The following is a 24,710-nucleotide window of genomic DNA, read 5'->3' as shown; positions in this document are numbered from 1 at the left end:
GTGGTAGACCGTTAAACACTGGTTTAATACGTAGCAGAGCCTCGCTTTTGATAAGTACCCCTTTGGCTATCTTAGTTCTATTGTTGTTGTCACCATGTCACAGTTGGTTACCATGGAAAACTGCTCTGTTGCATACCTTATGAAGCAGCAGTTGCCAACAACTATAACAACTATATATATATATATATATATATATATATATATATATATATATATCGCTACAGGGGAGTCTCACGCACCATGCTTGCTCTGTGTTCCATGTGGCAACAGGCTCACAAATGAGGCAATGAAGCCTTTAAAACTGATTCAGCAACTGGGGGCATTAAAAAACAATCCTGGATTAAAATCAAGACGGAATGAAAATACTAATTTTCTTTAAACTGGTCAATGCCGCAAAAAAGGTCGGCGACCACTTTATAGTGTCCAAGTCATAGCGATGGTTAGGTAAATGTCTAAATGAGATCGCAGATGAAACGTTTTTACCCATAAAATTGTGTAGGTTATTTTAGCTTTAATAAAATCTGCTTTCAGTAGTTCTAGCATCACCATTACCAATTAACAAAGAAAATATTTTTAGAAAAAAAAAAAAAAAAAAATTATCCATTAAAATCTTCATCCACTCAGGGTCCACTCTACTTTTATGTTCCTAAATATTTAATATCGTCAAATGAATTGTAATCAATTGCAGTACTTCTAACAACTGAATTTTAATTTGCAGTATGAACAAGTTTTAATCTATTTGAATGGATGGATGGATGGGTGGAAGGATGGAAGGAAGGAAGGAAAATTGGGCTCCTTCTGGAGAGAGAGAGAGAGTTTTTTCTCCATCCATCCTCCATTTTCTGAGCCGCTTCTCCTCACTAGAGTCGCGGGCGTGCTGGAGCCTATCCCAGCTATCATCAGGCAGGAGGCGGGGTACACCCTGAACTGGTTGCCAGCCAATCGCAGGGCACACATAAACAAACAACCATCCACACTCACATTCACATCTACGGGCAATTTAGAGTCTTCAATTAACCTACCATGCATGTTTTTGGGATGTGGGAGGAAACCGGAGTGCCCGAAGAAAACCCACGCAGGCACGGGGAGAACATGCAAACTCCAAACAGGCGGGGCCGGGGATTGAACCCCGGTCCTCAGAACTCTGAGGCTGACGCTCTAACCAGTCGGCCACCGTGCCGCCAGATAATTTATTTTTGTCCACAATCAATGTGACCAAAGCAAATTTCAGAGTTTTTCCTGGATACCAGCAATCAATCAATTAAACTTGTAAATTAAATAGTCCACTGAGCTCTGATAATGCTGAGGAGACACTACTGTGCTCCTCATCTTCTTCTTCCTCTTCTCTTGCTGCCCTCCACTCTGTCTGATGAGACAGTGACCGATGTCTGAGGTACAGGACCATCGATCAGGGTGGTACTCACGTCATGGCCTGATAGATGGACTCCACTCCATATCTCATGGCAAACTCGTCCACTATCTCCTGGGACACGTCGTCGTAGTAGACCTTCCACGCTTCTTCACCTTTCACCTGTGGGATCTTCACCACGCCGTTGTTCCTGCCCTCAGTCAAGTAGTGGAACAGGTTCTGTGAGTAGGACGGGACATAAGGAGCAACAGGGGTATGAGGTGATGGAGAGTACTGTCACTCAGTGTAAAAGGAGATACAAAGCATTCCACTCACACACTGAGACATCTTGAAATATACACCCAGTACAATCTGCAGTTGAGGAAGTCCCCCTACGTATTTGAGGAAGTACAGGATTGGTGTATGTGCATGCCAATGGAAAGAATTCATCCATCCATCCATCCATTTTCTGAGCCGCTTCTCCTCACTAGGGTCGCGGGCGTACTGGATCCTATCCCAGCTATCATCGTGCAGGAGGCGGGGTACACCCTGAACTGGTTGCCAGGCAATAGCAGGGCAGATAAACATAACTTAAGATCAGAGGTGAGTTGAAGCCTGTGCGTGTGTGTGTGTGTGTGTGTTTGGGGGCCTGTGGCCTCCTCCGGGTTGCCGATTTTGGGGTGCCTCAGTCTGGCTGGTGTACCACCCTGGATCCCTCGGTGTTGGTGGTGTCCCGTCCACCGGGCTGCTGTCGGGTTGGCCCCTGAGGACCACCCACCCGAGAGCCGTGGGTCGGGTCCTCAGTCCCAGCAAGTACAGGTCACTTCAGAAGGTTATTGTGCATGCGAGACGGTGTCAATTCACTTGCATGTGTCTGGGACTTATTTGCTTGGTGTGGGGCCACTCGTTCATTGCGATGATTAACTCATACCTATGCGAACTTCCTGGGTATCCCCTCACTTGCACTCTGTTTCTCTCGATGTTTAGAATTTACATAGCCACTCCCACCACACTTCAGCTGTACAGCTATATCCACTACCTCTGTCCCACCGATCCTTGATCAGATGCCCGGGCCACTTCATCTGTCTCCTGTCGTTGTGGAAGAGCAGCGGCTGTACTCTGAGCCCCTCCCAGAGGACCGAGCTTCTCACCCTATCTCTAAGTGAGAGTTCAGACACCCAGCGGAGGAAACTCATTTTGGCCACTTTTATCCGCCATCTTGCTTTTTCAGTAACGACCCACAGCTTGTGACCAAAGCTGAGGGTAGGAACATAGATGAGCTGGTTAAATCATGTGCTTTGCCTTTTGGCACAGCTCCTTCTTTACCAAATGGATTCCCATAGCCTCACCAAATGTTGGAGGGGTCAAGGGCGTTGGATGCAAAGTGAGGTGGCTAGAGAAAGTGTCTGTGTGAAACAACCTGTCAGTAATTATCGTGGTCAAAACGTCCCGTCAGATTAAAAAAAATGACACAACACAACATCAAATGTTATGTTACGCTACTATATAAGCTAATTTACCGAGTTAACTAGCTACCTTTTGGCGAAGAAGTCCTGCCAACAGCGCCAGTGCGCTTCACTTGATGTCACAATGCCAATTTTGTCACTTAATGCCACTTAATGTGTAAGTCCAAAAAGATGGTACTCAACCACACATTGAGCAAAGCTTTGTGTTGACGCTAATAGCAAGGAGGGATGAACTATCTGTGCTGTCTCTGTGTGGTGCTATCTATTTGTGAAGGTATTTAAGACTCTAGTACTATTGCAGAAAATACTACTATAAATTGATATATACACAAGTATTTGGAGAGTGACACAATGGTTTTTCTGCCTGTGACTCAGCTGTAATCTAAAAAGAATCAGTCATTTACAATGAGACTAATTTCATGCCGGATACCTCAATTTCTTAAAAGTATAATTGTACTCTCTCTCTCTCTCTCTCTCTCTCTCTCTCTCTCTCTCTCTCTGTTGAAAAATTGACAGATTATTACCATACATGCGGCACGGTGGACGACTGGTTAGAGCGTCTGCCTCACAGTTCTGAGGACCGGGATTCAATCCCCTGCCCCGCCTGTGTGGTGTTTGCATGTTTTCCCCGTGCCTGTGTGGGTTTTCTCCGGGCACTCTGGTTTCCTCCCACATCCCAAGAACATGCGTGGTAGGTTAATTGACAACTCTAAATTGCCCGTAGGTGTGAATGTCAGTGCAAATGGTTGTTTGTTTGTATGTGCCCTGCGATTGGCTGACAACCAGTTCAGGGTGTACCCCGCCTCCTGCCCGATGATAGCTGGGATAGGCTCCAGCACGCCCGCGACGCTAGTGAAGAGAAGCGGCTCAGAAAATGGATGGATGGATTACCATACATTATTGAGAGTGACTTATTTTATGAAAACAGCATTCTCAGGGAAACTTTTTTGGTCCAGGGACAATTTTTTTTTTTTTTAATAACACTAAATGTTGAATAATTGAGGTTACCTCGTGTAAACAGGTGTACTGGCCGTGAGGTGGCACCACGTTTTCCTCCCCCTTCATCTCCACGCTGATCTTGAGTCTGATGGCACCGGATACGGCGGACTTGTCTGTCCTCTTATCTGTAAAACACAACCAGGTGGACTTAAAACAAGGGCTCCTAAGTCTGAGTCTGATATAAAAACTTCACAAATAAAAACAAAGGATTAATTCTGAAAAGGTAAAAATAGGATTTATCTCTGAGCCTATATTAGACACTCTTCCATCTGTTGGCAAAAGCTATATATATTAATAAATAGATCATATTCATACACCATTTACAAAAACATGACTTACAAGTGCACATGCCAGAGAGTAATGTAGCAGTACAGTAAGTGTCCTCTATGGTGGAAATGTGTCCTTGAACGCATTATAACAATGACTTATAGAGCTGTGCGCATAAATCCACCAGTCTATGAATCACATTATCTCAACACATAACATTAATGCCAATCATCACTTGATTGGATGACATCATGTACTGTAAAGCATAAATGCTGTCCTACAGTAAAAAGTGTATAATTAACCAGAAAATGTTTGCCTTAATCATAACAGTAATTTTGGGTTATATCAATGATCTTAGGGGTGTAATGATTCGTTTTATCAACAAATTTATTCGTATCATGATTTGTTTTTGCCGAATTGATTCAAGGATGATGTTGGATCGTTTAAAACAATACAATCCAAAACGACGATTCAGGGGCTAGAAATCGATTTTTATAACTTTTTAGCCAAGAATTCATCCAGTGATTCTTACGAGGAAAGTCTTTTAGGAATAGTGCTAACAGTACATAGGGAGCTGAATAGATAAACAAACGTGCTCTTTGTCGCCCAAACATGAACCTGAAACAGCGTCCAGTAGTTAACGTTGTCGCTGGTTTTCCTCGTTTGCCCAAGTTTCCCCTCCTTGTACACCACTAAATGATATAATTGATTATTTGATCTTTGGAGTGCACTACTTGGTTGCAACTGGCAGAGACGCTGGTGTTTCAGTCTCAACTAATTCGCTGTCGAAAGCGGGGTACACATATACCGGCCATCGGATCAAATTTGAGCTTTTTTCCCTAGCAATCAAAGAAGTCTGAAGTTTGCTAATAAATCTCTTGGGGCCAAAAATTGTAAATCCTCATGTGTGGTCGAGACCAAGTCAGGCCGAGTCAACGACTCCATGATTGTGGCATGAAATGATAGACAATTAGGAATTGACCTGAAGCTTTTTAAAAGTCATTATACATGAACAAAAATGACAAGGTAAAGAAGAAGAGATAAGCTAACATTTAGCCTTGTTACTTCTATTTCTTCTTTTGCCACTAATGTTTCTTCTTTATATTTTTGTCAGTGGCACCATGTTGCCGCTCACAGGTCCGTCTTGGTACATCCTGAATTTTACCAGAAAGCTGAATATACCAAACGTTTTGTGAGTGTTGTGAAAAGAAGCATGTACACAGTAAAATTACACAGAGTTAGTCTGTTGGAAGACTTTCAACATCTGCAGTATCATACACAAAAACTACTGCATGCTTTAGTCCATTGAAAAATAATTAAGGGACAAAGCGAAAGCATGAGGCCCCGCATTGAAGAGGCTTCAAGAGGAGTGCAGCTGGAGGGGCGATCACCGACCTTGGCATAAGCCCTTTTAAGCATGCATTGTGGGTATTTAAAGAGACTCTGAACCACGGCACCGGGCACGGGGTCACTATTAGCACAGATTGATTCCTTTTAGCAAGAGAGACAAACAATACTCAAGCAGCAGTCGGCACGCCTATTAAGCCGCCATTCAAATCAATGGGAGGGCGGTAATAGTGGAACACTCAGAACGGGAACCACAGGGCCTGTGCGTTCTTTGGTACTTGAGCGGTATTGATGGCCTAAACTGGAACACACTTCATCTGACCATAAATTTATCCCGCTATCTTTGAGGATAATGGTTATTGGATGGGAGCGGATATAATGATTATACTGTGGCTACAGTGTAATGGGATTTTGTAAGGGAGGCCAGGACGTGGAGATCTATTTGCTTGTAGTGGATAAACTTTGCGGCCTGATGACAACGGCCGATAGCAGGGATGGGAATTAAAAGGGACAGTAACCTACAGTCTATCAATATATAATTTTTTCTTTATTAATTTACTCTACTTGTGTAATGGAAAATGTTTTTAAAGGAGGACATGTTGATACTAGCTTTTATTTTAGTCTACATGAAGTGACAAGACTGGATTAGAACATTTTCAAGGTATTATTTTCCTATATCTAATCCAATACCTCATGCTTTTTTTTTGGAGATATCTGACTGCCAAGTGACTGTGGGAGGTAAGAAAAAGAACTGGCAGTAGACTTTCTCAGCACTCTATCAGTTCCATACACATACTGGAGGCAGTGTAGCCAAGAGAAATGAAAGAATAGATTTGGTAATAAATGAATACAAATACATTTTACGGGACAAATTTTAGAATTTAGGCTGTGAATCGAGGTCAGTTCTGATGCTGTTTAGGCCAGCAGTTAAGGGCTTGCTGGCCCTGAGGAGTCACCATATGTGACATTTGATGCTTTAGGTACTTTTGGTACAGTGGTTTATCAGGCTATCTTCCATGCTAAACGAAACAGTTTAGTAGTTACATGAGACGCTTGAAGGCATTTTGTTGTCAACCAGTCTTGCATATCACTTGTGGTTAAAGTACATACCTAAATTGTACCAAACATCCATTTCCCCACTGAGCGTGCGGACCTCGATGATGGTCTGGCCCAGGAAGTCGTCTGACTCCCGCTTGAAATGCTGCTTCACCCGCGACTTGATGTCGTCATCCTCGTCCCACACGCGCACCTTGATGCGATCCGTGGCGTTGTGACATTCGCTGGGGATTGCACAAGGAGAGGCATTTGGTCAAAGCAATCAGCTGCGTCATGTTCTACTGCGTTGCGTTCGACTGACAGCTCATCGGGCCAGGGCGCCTTGCCGAGCAGAATGACTTAATGTCAAATACACAATTGGAGATAAGCATGGACACGTACATTCCTCTTTTTTTTTTTGGGTAGTAAAAAAAAGCAATTCTTGCCTGTCATGAGATAAAAGTGTGTATTTGTGTTTGAATGGGCATTCATCTCGTTTGTGTGTGTGCCGAAGCGTCTTTTCTGCCTGGCAGGGAACGTCATCCCCAAGACGCTGCATGACCTTTCCTCTACACGACTCTCTCCGAGCGCATGCTAACATCATCAGAGCGGAGCTACGTGTTACACACGAATGACTGCGTAGCATTCACAAGGAGGATTATCTATTTGTGAAAACATCATTATGTAAAATAAGCGTCACTTCTGTCCAACAGGCGCTTTGCTGTAACCACACCATCGAGCATTTATAGCCACGGATGGGGTCAGACCGTCCACCCCCGTGATTGAAACCAACAGATTAGTTTGTGTACTAATGACGTCTTGGGTGCAAAATCCACAGGAACGCTAGTCGCAGTATTTCCGCGCTAATCCCTTTCTTTGGGAAGCACTGGATGCTTTCAGCTGCATTCGTCTGGGATTTTGCTCTTTGCTAAGCACACAGTAATGTATCACTCTATTAATCTACATCCCCATAGTAATAGGAAAGAGCCACGGCTCGAGCCTTATGACAGGTGTGGAGCAATTGCTTTTGTTGTAGATGTTTTGTTTTTTTAATCACAGAATGTGATTCACAAAGTATTTTGATCTATTAATAAGGAAATTGGTACCTTGACTTACAAGTAACTTATTGTTTTTTGAGTCACGAGCCGTTGCTTGGTCAATTTATTTATTTTTTTCTGCTTCGTGTTGTGAGGCAAAATTCGAATCACATGAGAGCATCCAATACGTCGCCGCTCGAGTGAAGTGAAAAAAAAATGGAGCATAACAGTTGCCGATGAACCGTCAGCCATTTATTGAAATGTACAAGCAGTCGATCACAGTCCTATTTTTCTCTATTATAAACATGAACCAAAAAAAATTTGTTTTTTTGGATGCTGGAACAGATGAATGTTTTTTCAAATCTTTTCAGTGGGGAATGTTGATCTGATGTAAATTTTAGTAAATTGAGTTATGACCTTGGTCACAGAACAAATTTAACTTCTTAGTCCAGGTACCGACATTTGCAATTAGCGTAGTTAAAAGTTTTGTTATTAACTAGTACGTCATCATAACATTCAAAGATATTTTGTCAAATACCCCAGCCATAGGGGAGCATAATTTTAGAGTAGGAGCTATAAGAATGTACAGAAACCTCCAGAGGAATGACAAAAAAAACAAACCTTTCACGTGAGCGTAGCACCCTAGCAACTAAAAGCGTTGGGCAAAGATGACAACAGATGAGGTCGACCAGTGATTCATAAACACTGTCAGCCTCTCACATTAGTGGCTTCATAGCTGCAATCAGATGCACTCATCACTGTGAAGCATGGCGACAATGGCTCGCCAGGCAAGCGATATTGTTGTCTAGCATGGGGCATCAAACATGTGAGATTTGTCGCTATAAATCTGCTGACAAGGGGCAAGACCCGCTTGTTTTTATGTTGATTTTTTCACATTGATTAATGCCGTCTAATCGCATTCTGCTGCAACTCACCTCGATTTATTAACCTCGTATTAACGCAATGATAAAAATACCAGACGGAATGGCACTTTTGCTGACAAAGACTTTGACGAGGGGCAAAGATGCTTGAGATTGAGCCCTTCGCAGCGTCATAACACACCGGGGATAAGAATAGTGAATTTATAACCTGATACTCGCCTAGCTTTGCGTGATTCTCGAGCATTCTTGCAGCATCCAAATGAAATGCGGTGCAGGCAAACACAGTGGATGGCTGCAATGCATAATGTGCACGTCTCAGAGGCTGCAGATTTATGAACATATCAGTTGCCGTGGGGCTTTTGGGAACAGGAGCTTTCGATAGAGCAACTGAGGATAACCGGCCAGTGTACAAACGCTGTGAGTCATACAACCATGGCGCATATTTACATGCACATTAAACATGAGATCCTGCAGATTAAAATACATACCCCGGTTTAATTAAGACCTCGTATTTAATGAGCTTTTCTTGTCGGTGTGCTTTCAGACTGAGTTTGTTATTGGCTGATCAAAACCTACAGTGCAATGTTTGGTGACAGTTTTCAACTCCTATTTCATGTACCGTAGTTTCATGACCATGAGGCGCACTTAAAAGTCTTAAATTTTCCCCAAAATGGACGTGGCACCTTATAATGTGTGCACCGAGTTCCAAAATCTGTAAATGTTGTTGCGTGACTTTAATGAGAGCTCTGCTTGACTGACTGGGAGCATTTCCTGCCGACACGCTGCTTATAGAGAGGAAGGCAGACGTGACTGAGGACAGCATGCGGAAGTAAAGGGGGAAGGGTGCGCGTGACAGAGGACGCTAAAGACACGCCCCCAAGTAGGTATATAGTTCCTTTATGTGCATCGGAGGACACTAAGGACACACCCGGCATGTCGAAAGTGACCGGCATTTTCGGGGATCCACCACGGTAGCGATACGCACAACGGGTCTCTAGAAGTCGGCTTTTACTGTTGTGCTTGGTTGCCATGGTAATGGACAGAAACTGCCACCTATGGTGATTTTTAAGAGGAAGACGCTGCCTAAAGAAAGGTTTCTAGCTGAAGTCATCGTTAAGGCCAATCAAAAGGGCTGGATGGACCAGGAGAAAATGAGAGAGTGGCTGAGTGAGGTGTCCCTGTTGATTTGTAACTCCATGCGCATCCATCTCAGAGCCGCTGTGAAAAACCAAGTGCAACTAAGACTGGGAGCCAACGCCAGGGGAGTTACGCCACCATATGTGAATGGATTGTGGATGGTTGGGCTAACGTGTCTGCTTGCACTGTTGTTCGAGCGTTCGTAAAAGCCGGCATCATTTCTGAGGAGCCGCACGGCAACGAGACTGACTCCGACAATGACGAGAGGGAACCTGGCGTGTTTGATGGAGAACTTGCCCAGCTGTTCATTTCGGATACAGAAGATGAGGACTTTGATGGATTTGTGGATGAGGGTTGATCAAAAAATAATGTGAGTACCTTGTTAAATACTTCAATAAAGTACAACCGAACTCAGTTTTGCTCCCGCGGCCTTTTTAAAAACATAGTTTTAGCATGCATGCATGCTACCGTATGTTTTAAGCTAGCATATGCTTTACCATGCCTGCGCACCAATAATACGGTGCACCTTATGTATATGTTAAATACAGAAATAGACCCCGTAACTGAGACTGCGCCTTTTAATACGGTGCGCCTTATGGTCACGAAAATACGGTAAACATAACTTAGTTTTTGATCTGGACATTGAGCAGGATAGGTTGAAAAATGTGATTGTCATCAAAAAATTGCAAGGGCTAATTGCTCATTCACTAGCCTACAGACAATTCAATCACTTTGACAATACCTATAGTACATTTGTCATACTGTAGGTGATTACTACTATACTATAGTGATTGCCAGATATTTTATTAATTTATCATTAAGGCTCATGTAGAAATGATGGTCGATCCGTTGTACTAAATGGGATGCCCTACTCACCTGCAACCAGCGGCCACGCTGTTGATTCAGTCAACAGTTACAAATGTAAGTATTCCAGTCTGACTTGTTTATTAAATGTTGATTGATTATTCCATTCATCCATTTTCTGAACCGCTTCTTCTCACTAGGGTCGCGGGCGTGCTGGAGCCTATCCCAGCTGTCATCGGGCAGGAGGCGGGGTACACCCTGAACTGGTTGCCAGCCAATCACAGGGCACATACAAACAAACAACCATCTGCACTCACATTCACACCTATGGGCAATTTAGAGTTGTCAATTAACCTACCATGCATGTTTTTGGGATATGGGAGGAAACCGGAGTGCCCGGAGAAAACCCACGCAGGCACGGGGAGAACATGCAAACTCAACACAGGCGGGGCCAGGGATCGAACCCGGGTCCTTCGAACTGTGAGGCTGACGCTCTAACCAGTAGGTCACCGTGCCGCCTGATTGATTATTGTTTTGATTATTTTAATTTGTTTTACTTTATTAACCATATGTTTGTGTCATTTAGTATTTTAACCATGTAAAGCACCTTGTGAGTCCTCTCTATGAGAAGTGCTGTATAAATAAAATGTACTTACTGTAGTCACTTACTTAACGTGTCCTCAAAGCCATAGTGTGGAATTTTAGTCCCGTTAAATATGCTCTATTCAAAATAGCTCTGGATTAGGAATGAAATAGTTTACAGATAACTGATAAACCATGATAACATTTCTGATGGTTACTAAAACCACTTGAAATTACAATTATCGTTGCTACCATATGTAATGTCTCTGTGAGCAAATGGCCCTGGAGACAGCTCCTCTTTGATGTAACGTGCTCACTTAATGCAGCAACATTAGCGATAGCATCAGCAGCTAACAGGATGAAGTATAGATGCTCAAAAGTCATTAGGCTAACACAGCCACAGGTGTAAACAGATCAGACTTAGACAGATACCTCTTTTTTTTCACCTAACAAATGAGGATAACGTGTTTGAATTTTGCTTTCAAACGACATTCAGTTATTTGTTGGTGTGTTGCTTTCTGCTCGACTATGCAGTTACTGTAGTTATTGCAGTTATAAACGAAGTTTTGCTCCATGTTGTGTTTATTTGTGCTGCTTTATTCACTGATGAGTGGTTAGATTTGCTGGATTAATTTGGTTATTATGAATAACTATGCTATGGTTTAGGTGTATCTATCCGTTTTGTTTTTTTTGTTTTGTTTTTTTAATTTTGACATTCATTTTAGCTACTGTACATTGATAATACTGAGATCAAGTTTATCTTGATCATCATGATATGACTTTTTTACACCGGACTATAGACAAATGCTGCACAAAAGCTAATGACAAGAACTTAGACATTCAGTATGTTACCTTCCTCCTGCACACCATGTGTTGGTCACTGTGTCCGCCCCCCCCCCTTTTTTTTTTTTCTTTTGCTGTTATTACTGAGCAAAAATAGAGGCAGATAGCGACGCAGTCCTGAAATTCCTGGTACTATTACACACCTTTACAGAGCAGGAGAAAATGAGGCAGATGGGTAGGACTACAGGGAGGACATAATATGTCACATACAATTTATTTGGTTGGTAAAACCGCAGGGATAAGGATTCTGGTCCATACCCTGATGTATGCTACTGTAAAACTGCAGCAAAGACTGGTTTTTAGCAATGCTCTGCTGCAGCTGCTGTGTTGCGTGCTCTATCAAATTGTACTCCCCTAAACTATTAATAACACAGTTTTACATGCTAAATAATGGATTGAGACCCCCCCCCCCCCTAGAACAAGCCTCATCAGCAACCATCTGGTCAGAGAAAGGATTAATTCTTCGAGTACTTACAAGTAAAACCTCTCGTCCCACACCGGATTGAGGTTGCCAAAGATGGTCTTTGTCCGACGTTTGGTCTTTCCCACTTGGACGGTGACGTACGGGTCGCTGGAGCCCGTTTTATCCTTGGCCTGGAGCCCTTGAGCACTCATGACTGGAGTAGGAAGTAGTGAAAGATGCTCAGAAAGTGAAAATTGAAGGATAGATGACTGAAGAACTGATATTAATGCAACCTCAAATAATAATGTCACAAGATCATTCGAATAGTACAATGGCTTGTAATCCGAATAGTCTTGATGTTGTTGACATGGGATCCCAAATTCCCTCTACTTTAAGTTGGCTATCAATTTTTGATTAACCACCGCCTCTCGTATTGTGTCAGCGCAAGGATTGGCGATAAGCCTACAGTAAGTATCAGAGGTGTGTGTAGTGCTTGCACAGACTTGATAAAACAGTGTTGAGGGTATTTCAAGACATGATTTTTAAGCTAGGTTTTAGCTTTGGACCTTGTATTTGCATTTTAAAAAATTGCCACCTAATGCCATCCAGGTGTATTGACCACAAAGGTTTCCATGGAGATCCCCAAAACATGTCAGTTTTCTTGACTTCTACTTTAAAAAAGACATTGTACACTTTCTTTCATAAAAAAAATGCTTTTGTCAAAATACCCCAAGGATCAAGAATTACAGCATACTTTTCAGTTTCTTCATTTTTTTTTTTAAATCCCTGCCGAACTGAACCCCTTTCGAGGGGTCCGTCCTCTCGCAAATGAGCCACCCTCCCCCTTTACCAAGAGCCCAACATCGAGTCAGTTAATCAAGCTAATCTTTGAATTTTGGTGAACACAATTGTGGCATCACAATTCTAAAAAATGTCAAAACGATTGACATTGGACATTGATGGTTGGGCAAGCAAATACGTCCCTTTTCCATACTATGTGGCCCTTAAAGCAACCACACATGGACTGAAACTCAAACTTAACCTGAGAGAAATCATATATGGCATTACTGGAGTTTTGAGAACATTCGTCAGGAGTATTTTTACCAATTCAGTTCTTTTGTTCAACTGCATGCTGGGTAGCCAGACGCTGAAAAAAAATCAGCCTTGACCTCACTGACAGGATGGATTTTCCTTTCATTTTGCACATACTGTTAAATTAATCCATAATTAATCTCCTGTCCAAGATGGGGACTGGTGATTCAGAATCTTTATACTGAAGACCGTTTCACCGCACCACGAAGGGGTGATGGGGACACTGGGTCATTAAATATGCAAGAGAGTAGTTCAATAATTCAGGCTACATATATATCCCCAGCTCAATGCAGACAGGAGTTGAAGGTGTGACTCTCGAGGGTTGTACAACCGTGACCTGTTTACACAAAGTACACAAAATCACAATGCTTTCTGTGGTTGAGGAGGCCATTAGGAGAAAGCAAGTGTGCATGTCTTAAAGGTCCCATATTCTGGCTATTTAGACCTCCATAGAGTGACTCTCTAACATGGACTTAGTATAAAAGTGTCAATTTCATTTTTAGAAAATACCTTGCTTTTGTCATTCAAGTGTCTCTGACAGCTATTTCTGTTTGACTCCGTTTCTTATCGGCTTTGTCGATATTTGGCTAAGACCGGCCCCTTTCCTCTGATTGGATGCCTCCGTGTAGAAGACTCATTTGTGAGAACACATGTGTTTTTTATGTTGACAGGGCTGGCTCCGGTGCGGAAAGGTAGGCGGAGAGCTTTGCGAGTGACGTAGATAAATTTGAATGACCTGATTTCAGGCCCCTCAGCAGAAAAACATCCGAACTCAGGAATGCGTGGAAGATTTTAATTCGTATTTCATGTTTACTGAGGCACCACAGGGATAATATTACATTCCAAATATTTGAAAAAGTTCTTACAAAATGGGAGACACCCAACATATAGAAAAGCTTTGTTTTCAGTCACAGATGGCAGTCACAACAATTTGAAACATTCAGTGAAATACAGCAAGGATGGAAGCTTTTACAATCGTCACTTGTTAAATATATCATTGGAAGTTGCTGTCTGATGATATAGTTGACTGATATACCTGTATACTTTCCATCCTGGTATGTGCCGCTTAGCTTGTAATGTGTTGCAAGGTGAAACAACACAAATCCTAAAAGCTCAAAGCACTTTGTTGATATTTTTACATTGAAATAAGGGTCATTAATAGTCAATGATTTAGCCACCTAGCTCTTATCTGCATGGATCGATCAGTCTCTGATCAGAAATTATTATTATTTTTTTAATCTGATAAGAAAATTATTTTCATTGAATAGCAGTATAGGCTGCAGCACCCAGAATTTGCTTCGGCAGCAAATACAGCAAATAACCTTCTGTAAAGTAACCTAAATGTTATTAAAACAAAATAACAGTATTAGGATTTCATCTTAATCATCTTGGGTGCTGACATTTTAATCGGGGTGTTGTGGTCAAAAGCGGAGAGTGTGTCTTTGACTGCGATGGAGATAGGGCTCATAACAAGTATAGTGTAGTGAAAGCTCTTTTCATTGGTTGTTAACTACACTCTTTTCATAGTACAGTGCAGGAGAACTCAGAGATTACCATATTGTTGAAAAGTCATAATTGTCAACTGGAGATCCAAAGTTTGAATTGGACATTGATGTTGATTTAATAAGGACAAAGGCATAGCTCCTGGTTGCTGTCTGAGAGCTGTGGAGTCGATGCCAGTTATTGTTTATTTAATGAATGATGACTAAATAACCACTCAATGCCTGCATTCTAAAATGGGACATTCAATAGGCCCTTGGGATATCAACAGAGGTAACCCTGTTTTTTCCAAAAGCTAGCTCTCTCTTTTTTCGCTCTCTTACCTCTACCCCCCCCCCCCCTTTCAATCCAATATTGGCTTTCTCTATTCTCACTGCCTCGGCCTCTGCTGCTCTCTCATGTATTGACAAATCAAAAAATGCAAGATGGGCAGTAACTGAGTTGAGCCTGACAAGCAGTAGTTACCATAGAGATGGATTGGAGTCCTATCCTGCTGACCTTCCTTCTATTGCCGGTCCAAGTGTGGTTTGGTTTATAGTTTCATATTATGTGATATTTTTGTGAATGGTGAATTTTTGTGAATGGTGCTACGACACAAGCTAGTAACAGACGATATTCTCATCGCTCTCATTTACTAGAAAGGCTGGCAAAGACGATAAAGTTCACGACGAGGGATGGATCATCAATTTCCCTTAACAACCACCAGAAAATGTTAGGTTGTATTAAGCATGAAATAACCCATGAAATCGATCGAGAGAGAGTGATCCCAAAATGTATGCGTATCCCAAAAAAAAAAATGAAGGTGGACTCAAGAGCTGTCTTGTCAAATTCCACTCAGGCGCTTGACATTTTGATTGGCATTACAAAGAGCACACTGGTGGGCTCATTTCCAGAGCTACCATGCAAACTTGGGTGAGCATATCCAGGTGTGGGATCAACCAACGACTCCACAAAAATCTCGCACATCAGTGCCTTGGGAGGCTTTTTATTTGAGGGCTTGTTTAACATTTGCCAGAAGCAGAGCCACCGCGTCTCATGTTTTCACTGGCTTGACAGTCATGTTCAGAATGACAGCAGTCTGTTGGAAAAAAAACTGAGAAAATCCTCACGATGGTGTTTGTTTCCATACACATAACTGCATTGAGAATAATGCACTGTACATTGTATTCCTAATCAAAACATGAACAAACGTATTATATTTGTATATTTTTTTCATATAAATAACTGAAGTAAAAAAATTTCACCGAATAACTGAAACATTTACTGTATAAGCAGAAACATGCGGGACTGCAATACTAGTTTACTGTCAATTCAAAGCAACAGAAATGTGAAGAAGTCCTTAACGACTAAATATTGGTTCAGTGATTCACGGGGGCGTAAACTCTTCAAGCATTTTAAAATTTTGAACAGTATAACTGCTGTTTCTGGGAACTGCTTCATATCTGTTTCGCAAGAGTAAGATCAACTCTATGCACGTGTGAACTGCTTTTCCAACCCAGAATAATTGGACTACATTCCACAATCCCTCTGCATTGTTTCGCTTCTACAGTTGAGTTCTTGAGTTTGTAAGGGAAATGCAAATGCTGCATTTTTTTTAAATGGTCTACTACAGGTTTTTTTTGGTTTTATAACCATACTGACATCGAACATTCTGAGGAATGGTGAGCAATTCACTCAATTGCATACGATTACGTCATCATGCGGTAACAGAAGGCACACTCAGTTACAGCCGTACTTACTGTTTTTTACATTTGTTTTATATTAATGGCATAGAACAGTTTTTCATTCGGATTTTTGCTGTATTTTTGACTTTACAACTGCATTAGCATGGGTTAGTGATAAACTACAGCAAGTTCTGACTTACGTTCAAATTTGGCTTATGTTGCCACTGTAGGAATAGAACTCTGTTGTGAACTTGTGTTCTTTTTTTCACTTTATTTGAAAGGAATAACAAATTTTTATTTCCCCAGCTCACCCGTAATCTTATTGAGGACAAGCAGTATAGATATAGAAATGGCTGGACAGATGGATGGATTTAGAATAGAAAATGCAGTGTTCCCAGTTCAATTAAAGGTTTTATAAAGGTTTTGAGGTTTATTAAAAAAAAATTTTTTAAACACATTCCAGTCAGTGTCACGGTGGACGACTGGTTAGCACATCTACCTCACAGTTCTGAGGACCGGGATTCAAATACCGGCACCGCCTGTGTGGAGTTTACATGTTCTCCCCGTGCCTACTTGGGTTTTCTCCGTGCACTCTGGTTTCCTCCCACATCCCCAAAACATGCATGGTAGGTTAATTGAAGACTCTAAATTGCCCGTAAGTGTGAATGTGAGTGCGAATGGTTGTTTGTTTATATGTGCCCTCCGATTGGCTGGCGACCGGTTCAGGGTGTACCCCGCCTCTCGACCGAAGATATCTGGGATAGGCTCCAGCACACCCACGACCCTCGTGAGGATAAGCGGTAGAGAAAATTGATGGATGGATGGACATTGCAGTCAATTATTCTGACCACAACTGTACACACTGTAGACAAACAAAACTACAATCTCCAAGCTGCAATAAAACATCCAATCCTGCAAATTCAGCATGTTGACGATAGTGTGTTGCGCCATCACCTTCCACCTTTCCAGTTGTATTACAAGTGTTAATTGCTGGTTTTGGTTTAGTGTCAGAATTCAACAACCCGGTTCTTAAGGTTTGCGACAAGTACAGTAAAGTTCTTGGAGATTGTTGTGTGGTCTTGTAATGGGAATCTTGAAAGACTTAGAATGATTTAGGTGAAGGAACGTCAAGGCTGTTGAAACAGCTCCGTAATGTTGTATTTAATCGAGAAACAGCAAGCAGCAACTGACAAAGACAATGTAAACAATGCCCAAAAGGAATTTGGCAGGAATGAACTATTCTGCTTTATATTTCAACTTAACTCCAAAGTGTAGTGCACCAGGCTTACCAGTGATGCTGATTTTAGCAGACCATTTGGAGGTGCCGTCCAGCACTGCCTGCTTGGCTGTCTTGAGATGGCTGGCAAAGTCCTCCTTGGAGATGTCGAACATCTCCTGGATCACCTCAAACACCTCGGGCCTGTTCTTCTCCCGGATCTTCATTCGCTCCTTCATGGCCATGATGATGTTCTGGGTCTTGTCCTCCGCCCCATGCTTGGAGCTCTTTTCCACTGCCCCTAAAAAAGATGGCGGGAATAGCATTTATGTGGAATAGTACTCAGAACTTTTTCCCTATTAAGAGCAGCGGTTCCTAACCTTTTTTGAACCACACATTTGGAGAGGCCGGCATAGAAACAAATAAAACCAAATTATTAAAACTAGAACTCACCATTATGCTGAATATAGTTGCTGTAATTAGTGGTAGCGGTGTACTTGTATTTACTCAACAAGCAGGTCCCATCTTGGCACAATGGGAGACAATGACCCCCAGTGTTACAGTCTATGCTGTAATTTTGTGTTGGTCACTATTATTGCACAAAGATAGGATGTTGGAAATGGAAAGAATTCAGTGTTGTTGTTTTTTTGCACCCTAAATATTCTGCCTTGATTTTAATGAAGACTTGTATTTTGATCCCAGCAGTTTTGAAAGCTTCATTGCCTTATTTGGAAGCCTGTCACCACATATTACGCAGAGGAGGCACCAGGCTAGGTGCGTGAGAATCACCTGTAACGATGTACAGTACCCACATTTTAATTAGAATTACTGATTTTTTTTCGAAGATGTAGGCTGTTCTTCTTCTCATCATTTGTCATTGCTCCCTTTCAGAAGAAGCTCTATAAATACATTTGTTTTTTACTCATTTTAGCTAGATTGCGGGCCTGCTTTTTTAACACTGTATCACGTGACCGATGCGAGCGGTATGACATTGGTACAGAGGAACAGGCACACCTCATTTTCAAAATAAAACTTCTTTCTTACGCTGATGATCAACAGTAATATATTTTTGTTCAAGTATTTCTATGCTTTCCGGTACCAAATGGCCCACAGACGTCCGTGGCACAGTGATGAGGACTGCATATCATCTTGTATCTGCAAAAGGGATCCTGCTTTAAACCGCTATTCAACCTTATCACGTTGATAAGGATGAATCACAGTTTGAATTGTAAAAACACTGCTATGCTAGTATAATGCTGTTACAAAACATTGTGTTTCACTGTAGCTAATCCACTTAAGTGTGCGTTGATGGCCGCAGGCATCCTTTGGCACTTTTTCTATTAGCTGACACTGTTTCATAAGGGACAACCCTGATTAAAATACTGATTTGTGATGATAATGAGTGCTTTTGCCTGAGTGAGCATTGCAAGTGAACTATAATTGTTGCTTTTGTACTTTTGGAAACTGCATATTTTTGATTAATTGCATCTTAAAATGAAGTGCATGTCAGTACAATTTCATTTCCAGACTTACTCTGCAAACAGTCTGCGTTGAGCAGGTCTTGGCACTTCTCGTGGCATTTGACGCCACACTCAGAGCAGCGCATGCCTTGGCGGGCAATTCCCCACAGGAGCCCCTCGCATTCATGGCAGTAAGTGGGCGCAGTAGCCGTCCACACCTCGAAGTTGTGTGGCGTTGTGGAAGAAATTGGGTATATTAAGGCCTGGAGGGTCTTCTTGAAGACGTGAAGTTTCTGGAAAGAACGTATAAAACAAGTGTGAGGAACACAATGGAATTAATAGATTGATCCTACAGTGGGTACGGAAAGTATTCAGACCCCTTAATGTTTTCATTCTTTGTTATGTTGCAGCCATTTGCTAAATTCATTTAAGTTCATTGTTTTCCTCATTAATCTATACACAACACCCCATATTGACAGAAAAAAATGGAATTGTTGAAATCTTTGCAGATTTATTAAAAAGGAAAAACGGAAATATTTCACAGCCATAAGTATTCAGACCCTTTGCTCAGTATTTAGTAGAAGCACCCTTTCGAGCTAATACAGCCATGAGTCTTGTTGGGAATGATTCAACAAGTTTTTCACACCTGGATTTGGGGAACCTCTGCCATTCCTCCTTGCAGATCCTCTCCAGTTCTGTCAGGTTGCATGGTGAACATTGGTGGACAGCCATTTTCAGGTCTCTCCAGAGATGCTCAATTGAGTTTAAGTTAGGGCACTGGCTGGGCCATTCAAGAACAGTCATGTAGGCGTTCTGAAGCCTCTCCTTTGTTATTTTAGCTGTGTGCTTAGTGTCATTATCTTGTTGGAAGATCAACCTTAGGCCCAGTCTGAGGTCCTGAGCACTTTGGAGAAGGTTTTCATCCAGGATATCCCTGTATTTGGCGACATTCATCTTTCCTTCGATTGCAACCAGTCGTCCTGTGCCTGCAGCTGAAAAACACCCCCACAGCATGATGCTGCCACCAACATGCTTCACTGTTGGGACTGTATGGGACAGCTGATGAGCAGTTCCTGGTTTTTTCCACACATACCGCTTAGCATTGAGGCCAAAAAGTTAAATCTTGGTCTCATCAGACCAGAGAATCTTATTTCTCACCATCTTGGAGTCCTTCAGGTGTTTTTACCAAATGCCATGCTGGCTTTCATGTGTCCTGCACTGAGGAGAGGCTTCCGTCGGGCCACTCTGCCATAAAGCCCCGAGTGGTGGAGGGCTACAGTGATGGTTGACTTTCTAGAACTTTCTCTCATCACCCGACTGCATCTCTGGGGCTCAGCCACAGTGATCTTTACCTCTCTCACCAAGACTCTTCTCCCCCGATTGCTCAGTTTGGCCAGACAGCCAGCTCTAGGAAGGGTTCTGGTCGTCCCAAACAGCTTCCATTTAAGGATTATGGAGACCACTGTGCTCTTAGGAACCTTAAATGCAGCAGATTATGTTTTTTATTACCTTGGCCAGATCTGTGCCTTGCCACAATTCTGTCTCTGAGCTCTTCAGGCAGTTCCTTTGACTTCAGGATTCTCATTTGCTCTGACATGCACTGTGAGGTCTTATATAGACAGGTGTGTGGCTTTCCTAATCAAGTCCAATCAGTATAATCAAACACAGCTGGACTCCAATGAAGGTGTAGAACCATCTCAAGGATGATCAGAAGAAATGGACAGCACCTGAGTTAAATATATGAGTATCACAGCAAAGGGTCTGAACACTGACTGTGTGATATTTCAGTTTTTCTTTTTTAATAAATCTGCAAAAGTTTCAACAATTCCGTTTTTTTCCTGTCAATATGAGGTGCTGTGTGTACATTAATGAGGAAAAATGAACTTAAATTATTTTAGCAAATGTCTGCAATATAACAAAGAGTGAAAAATTTAAGGGGTCTGGTCTGAATACTTTTCGTATCCACTGTATAGTTGGAGTACTACGACAGAAAATATTTGTTAGAGAAATTTAAACAATAATGCATATAATATTATGGGTTATTTCTCTCAATATTACATTTTAATAATTTTTTTTCATAAACATTTGACCATGCACATTACCATGTTAAAAAGGAAAAAAAAAACATTTGTGAAATTGACTTTCCCCTCCAAAGTACAAATATATTCTCTCAATATTTTGAATCAGGTTCTTGCAATTTCAATTTAACTCTTACAATGTTATGTAAAGATTTCTATCTTTCTATTCTCTTTACAATGTGACCCTGATACTACCCATTTGACTGTTTTACAATTATTTTATTAAATGCTTTTTTGTTGCTTTTCAAGTAACCCCAATTTATCTTTTCGTATCAAATAGTCCACCTCATATTATAATTTAGTGCTGCTCTTCCAGTTAGGTCATGTAGAGATTTCGCTAGTGATTATGCAAATATGCAAGGATTAATAACACTTCAAAACTAAATGATTGCTAATACAATTCTTACCCAGTCTTAACTAAAACTGCTTTTGACACATTGCAACATACTCTGTGACCCTACTGTCTGATAAGTTTACATAAAAAAACTACCCAGTGTAACATAGGACCAATTTCTATGGAAGTAGTATTACATTACTATGAACTTCTCAGAAAGTTAGCACTTCTAGTTCAAGTTCATGCAGTTTAAGATGGCATAGCATCCAAACTCCAGCTATCAGTATTAGTGCCACAGCATCTATAGAATCTTTCAAAGGTCAGACTCCATGATCTGAGTCGTTACTCATTCGAAGTTTTGTTGATCCCTTTCTGATTACCCTCTATAACTACAGTATGGGAAAGGTCTGGGCATATGAAAGTAAATCACACTTACATGTCATTAAAGTCAGATTAACAACATCCTTAGCCCTGAAGGCTTTTTTCCAATCGACTGGTTGGCGGACTAAAGCCTCGCCGCACCGAATACTGGAGTTGACAACCCCGTCTTGGCAGAAAACTCCTCAAATAGAATGCTTTCATCAACAATGAGCAGGCCCTGCCAATTTCTGAAGGAACAATCGATCTGCACCGTAAAGAAGGTTTTAAAGATGGGAATGATCCAGATTGAGATGGAGTGAGAGCGGCAGAAAGACAGGATCCGTAGAGGATAGATAAATCTCTGCTTGTATTAGCCCCCCCCCCCCCCCCAATGCGTTAAAGAACCTTAGAGCAGCTTGGCACTACCCACACGGAACACCAGATGAGTAAATGACCAGATGACGAGAAAGGAAGAAACGCAGAGACTTTGAGTCGTCCATGCAAAGAGCTGAATCCCAGAGGACCTTTAATGAAATGCTAAAGGAGCCTGCGAGAGATTTTCCTTTTTAATCTAAGGGCGATGAGATGCAACAGATGTCTAAGATTTATTCACTGCCTCTGTTTTACGATCTAACAAGATATTTCTTTTCCCCCAATTGTTGCTAACCCTTGCCATTATTTACACTTGTGTTTCAATGGTTTTTAATCAGTGTCATTTTTTTCTTCTTCCATTTTAGATTATCAATCAAAACTCAAAAAAATTAAAAGTGATTTATTTTGTTTTTTAATCTAACCCCTAAACCCCCCCCAAAAAAGAGATTTTTCATAATAAAATTTTTTGCTCAGATAAAAATATGAAACTTAAAAACAAACTACAGGACTGAGTTTGATTTTAATATTCAATTGTTTCTGTTCAAGTGACCCTTATGTTTGGTAACAAACATTAATAAAGATACGTTAGCTTGTTACTAGCCACATTCTGTCTACCGAGACGTATGCAAACAATGCCTAAGTGGTTGAAAGAAGAATTTAAAAATAACAGTGTTGTTTTGATTTTCCCCAACGTTGATGAGTCCACATTTGGTTTTCCGCGTGGACTTGAATGAGTTGAAAACAAAGCTATTGGACAGACAAACAGCGGGGAAAGCATATTTTACGTGTCAAACGTAGTGCATCAACCTGATTACAATAGTGCTTCAAAGACACTTGCCCTGATTATAATATGGCTGATGGATCAGTTGATGGATTGTAGTCATGGTCCAGACTGATTGACAAGATAACTTATCTTTTACAATTGCTTGTTACCAAATGTCCTGATCACATAAACCCGACCAATCAAATATTAAAATCAAATTCAGTCCCGTGGCCCATTTTTCCATTTTGTATTTTTGATCTGAGCCTAAAATCGAAATGTGAAACATCTGGCATTTATTGTTTTTTTTAGTGTCAGACTAAAAAATAAATTAAAAAAAATATATAAAACATTGATAAATTAGATTTTTGATTGCCAATTGAAAATAGGAAGAACAAATAATACATGGCTTCTTTTGCCATAGTGTCTCGTATCAATTCCCTCCCGCCTCTCTCCCAATGCTGCCTCTCACACCACCAAGCAGAAGTGTGAAGAGCACTGGTGTGAGTCACCCTGTGAGGTAACCCTGACTGTGTGGTGCAAGACACTGACATAAGTGTTTGACAGCCGCCATTTCTATCTGAGAGCAACGCAAGCCACAGAGTCAAAATCTTGCATCCCCTTTGACCCTTCCCTTTCACCACCTGTTGTCTATGTTGTCTGCCACTCTGTCCAAACACCCACTCCCAAAACCCAAAGGTGCATTCAAGTCACATGGGTTTCTACTTGTATTGCAGGTCTAGAGATTGGTCTGAAGACCAATTTTGGGTAGGACTGTGAATCGATTCCATTTAACTCATTATTGTCTTGGTCTGACACGTTAAGTACAAGAGTTTTATTTTCAAGAACAAAAATGTAATCTTAAATATTATAGTTCATATTTTATTGATTTCTACAAACAGTATCATGCAATCCTTAACCTGATGTCGACTTAGTTTTGATTTGCCTTGGTCTTGTTCTTGACTTGTTATCACATTGCTTTGGTCGAGGTCTTGGTCTAAAGTCCTCAAATACTTGGTCTTTTCCTGGCCTCAACCTGCCTTGGCCATGGTGTTATACTCGTCTCACATCATTTCGGTTTTGGTATTTACTTCGTTTCGACTTGTCTTTGTCTTATCCTTGACTCTTTCTCATACTGCCTCTGACTTGGTCTAAACTTGGTCTCAACTTCTCAAAGTCTTTGTCTTGACTTGGTGTTGACGTGCCTTGTTCTTAATCTTTCATTGGGATTTCATTGTTTATTTTTTTACTTGGATTTCACCTGATCTGGTCTTGACTTGGTTTTGACATCCATTGGTTTTGAAATGCCTTGTTCTCAGGATTAACCTGGCATCAGCTGGTCAAAGTTTTGTTCTTGTCTTGGTCACAACCTGCCTCGGTCTCAGTATTGACTTTGTCTAAGCTTTTCAAAGTCTCTACGATTCAGAGTACGTGGGCTCGGTTTATTTGGTCTTGACTACGATGCTAGTTTCTATACAATGTGCCATGTGTAGACAAGAAAATAACAATGGTTGATTTATGAGTTTTCTGATCGCCGGCACTCCGGTTTCCTCCCACATCCCAAAGACATGTGTGGTAGGTTCATTGAAAACTCTACGTTGCCCGTAGGTGTGAATGTGAGTGCGAATGGTTGTTTGTTTCTATGTTCCCTGCGTTTGGCTGGAGACCGGTTCAGGGTGTAACCCGCCTCCCGCCTGAAGATAGCTAGGATAGGCTCCAGCAGCC

At 41.4% G+C, this 24,710-nt stretch overlaps 1 protein-coding gene across 1 annotated transcript in view; it reads right to left on the bottom strand.

Moving 5' to 3' along the window:
* The window catches only part of LOC133397492 (protein unc-13 homolog C), a 183,860-nt gene that overhangs the window by 104,173 nt on the left and 54,977 nt on the right, over positions 1 to 24,710 (bottom strand). The window contains exons 8-13 of the mRNA XM_061668459.1: positions 19,155 to 19,374; positions 17,695 to 17,922; positions 12,222 to 12,363; positions 6,538 to 6,707; positions 3,823 to 3,938; positions 1,425 to 1,588 (exon numbers count right to left, since the gene is read on the bottom strand). Of these exons, the coding sequence (XP_061524443.1) occupies positions 1,425 to 1,588; positions 3,823 to 3,938; positions 6,538 to 6,707; positions 12,222 to 12,363; positions 17,695 to 17,922; positions 19,155 to 19,374 (1,040 nt within the window). The remainder of the gene's footprint in view (positions 1 to 1,424; positions 1,589 to 3,822; positions 3,939 to 6,537; positions 6,708 to 12,221; positions 12,364 to 17,694; positions 17,923 to 19,154; positions 19,375 to 24,710) is intronic.

Source organism: Phycodurus eques, chromosome 2 (assembly GCF_024500275.1).
Source record: "Phycodurus eques isolate BA_2022a chromosome 2, UOR_Pequ_1.1, whole genome shotgun sequence".
Lineage (NCBI taxonomy): Eukaryota > Metazoa > Chordata > Actinopteri > Syngnathiformes > Syngnathidae > Phycodurus > Phycodurus eques.
The sequence above is the reverse complement of the archived record's forward strand: the minus strand, read 5'-3'. Positions and strand labels throughout refer to the sequence as shown.